Genomic DNA, 2,420 nt, shown 5'->3' on the forward strand with positions numbered 1-2,420 from the left:
CAATTATCTTTCTCTCAATCGCTAATGGATCTAAACCGTTAATATCTTAAGGGGTAACGTAAATTTCAATGGTAGTTATGCATATTCCATTTTCTACAATTGAAACAAATGTGTATAATTGTAGGATGCTAAAAGTTATACATCACACCGTTAGATGGCAGGAAAGATCCTACAACTGCTGACATCTACCGGACGAATTTGAACCTTCTATGCGTCATCCTCTTTATCATCTTAACCAACGTTTATTCTTACTTTCCCTACGAACATACAAAAAAAAACATGAACAAATTTAAATTGTATTTAAAACTTTGGCAATTAGTGTATTTATGAACGCTAATTGATCACTATTATTATTGATCGTTGCTTTAACTTCAGTCAATATTTTTTCTTCGATTAGGATTAGGATTTAGATTTCTGGGCTTTTGTCATCTATGGCCATGTTAGCACATCACGTATAAGGAATGACGACTCTCGGCGATTACACTATACGAGGAAAGAGAAGAAAGAAAGCGGCCTGGGACCTATATGTTAAGTACCGGGTACCATCCCGGTATTTGCCTGCTGTGAATGAGGAAAATCAAGGAAAACCTCATTCAAGATAGCTAGCCTGGAGATACTTTTCCACTTTTTCGACCGAGTGTCCCCATCGTACTTTTTCTTGGAATGTAATACGGCATTCTGGTAGAGTACGACCAGATTGTTCAGTTCTTAAGTTTGCTCTAGGTCAAGTGAGATTGTTAATGAACTTTATAACCTATAAAAAAAATCACTGTAATAGATTCTTCACTAAGTACGACCTTATTTTAATTTCCATTACACTTGGCAAGTTAGACTTTAATGTAATTTAACAATGATTTCGTAACAACGGATTGTCAATTTACTAGCTGCATTTTTAGCAATTACGAACAAGACTTTTAGCGAAAAACTGAAATACGTCTTCCTGTGAATATACACTGTATAATAAATCAAAGAGAGTTTTTTTTTTTTTTGTCCGTGCTAAAAGAAGAAAATTTTTGAAAGAATAATCTAATTACATTGCATGAACGTAATGCAAGCATTTCTGCAAATGACTTGGGGCTGTGCTGTCAATTAAAGTTACAAGATGTGCATGGCAATACATTTCTGAAATGGCCGAAAGATAATTTTATATGTATACACACATTTCTATACGTATATACAGGATACATGTAATATTGAAACGAGATTTCTTTTCCTGTTTTTAAAAACTTCTATAGACATACACGCATGCCAGCTAACAATTTATGATTATTTTTCAGTTATGTGTCCATCTTTCTATCTTAAATATTTCTCCAAAATCATTATTTCAAGAAAAATGTAATCTTATTTTAACATAAACAACTTTTCATTTGTTTTGAATTTTATTTCCTGTAGAGATTCAGAATATTATAAGATGAATCTTAGAGATAAAGAAAAGAAGGAAAATGTAGAAATTTTCGTTATACATCAACTTTTCTCGCAATTCAAATTGACCACCCTATTTCGGTGCAGTCAGTTACTGAAAAATGTCAGAAACGCAGATCAACAAATTTGCTTACTCATGTCCCAGAAACATTAATAAAAAAAAAATAATCTATAAGAGGCTGAAAGACTCTACAGTGGACCGGTTTGATTTCACTACAACCTAAGGCATTCAGAATATTAGCAAAGGTTTCTCCCGTTATTTTGTAGTAATAAAATTTTATTTTCTGTCGATGTGATTTCCTGAAGAGATACTGATATACAGTAGAAAAACAAAGTTAAGTCTGTACAATACCATATTAAAACCAATAGTTATGTATGGTTCGGAAAGTTGGGTAATAAATACGAGAGAGGAGGAATGGCTAGCGAGATGGGAAAGAAAAGTCCTGAGAAAAATATATGGACCAATAAGGGAGAATAATGCATGGCGCATAAGAACGAATTTAGAATTGCAGGAACTATACGACCAACCAAATATAATAGCACGAATCAAACAAGGAAGACTAAGATGGGCAGGACATGTACAGCGCATGCAGGAAAGTAGAACTGCTAAGAAAGTGTTTGTAGGGAAACCAGACGGTCGAAAGAGAAGAGGCAGGCCCAGGAAAAGATGGATAGACGACATAGAAGAGAATGTAAAGAAATTAGGAATTAGAGGCTGGAGAAGAAAGGCAGAGAATCGAGAAGAATGGAGGAGAGTGGTTAGGGAGGCCAAGGCCCTTCAAGGGCTGTAGCGCCGACCAGTAAGTAAGTAAGTAAGTAATAATGGCAACATTTCCTCCTGGTTCGATCTTTGGTGTCTTGACTCATCTTCGTGTGGTAATTAACGAGCTTCTTGTATTACAACGAGCTTTGGTCTAAAACTTTAGGGTTAACAATGATGGAAGAATGTGTTAAGAAAGCCTAATTTTACAAGAACCAGTATGGCTGGCCATAGCCTT

The 2,420-nt window shown here is 35.0% G+C and overlaps 1 protein-coding gene across 1 annotated transcript; it reads left to right on the top strand.

Annotated features, from left to right (window-relative positions):
* The first annotated feature begins 1,793 nt into the window (after window positions 1-1,793).
* On the top strand, window positions 1,794-2,213 carry LOC145667139 (uncharacterized). The gene has a single exon (XM_081734879.1). It carries the CDS (start codon window positions 1,794-1,796, stop codon window positions 2,211-2,213), a length of 420 nt encoding a protein of 139 aa, XP_081591005.1.
* The last annotated feature ends 207 nt before the right edge of the window (window positions 2,214-2,420 follow it).

The sequence above is a fragment of the Thermobia domestica genome, chromosome 12 (genome assembly GCF_964235325.1).
Source record: "Thermobia domestica chromosome 12, izTheDome1.hap1.1, whole genome shotgun sequence".
Lineage (NCBI taxonomy): Eukaryota > Metazoa > Arthropoda > Insecta > Zygentoma > Lepismatidae > Thermobia > Thermobia domestica.

Bases quoted from the DNA above. Each gene is read 5' to 3' on its own strand.
- LOC145667139 (XM_081734879.1), top strand. From the start codon at position 1,794: ATGTATGGTTCGGAAAGTTGGGTAATAAATACGAGAGAGGAGGAATGG.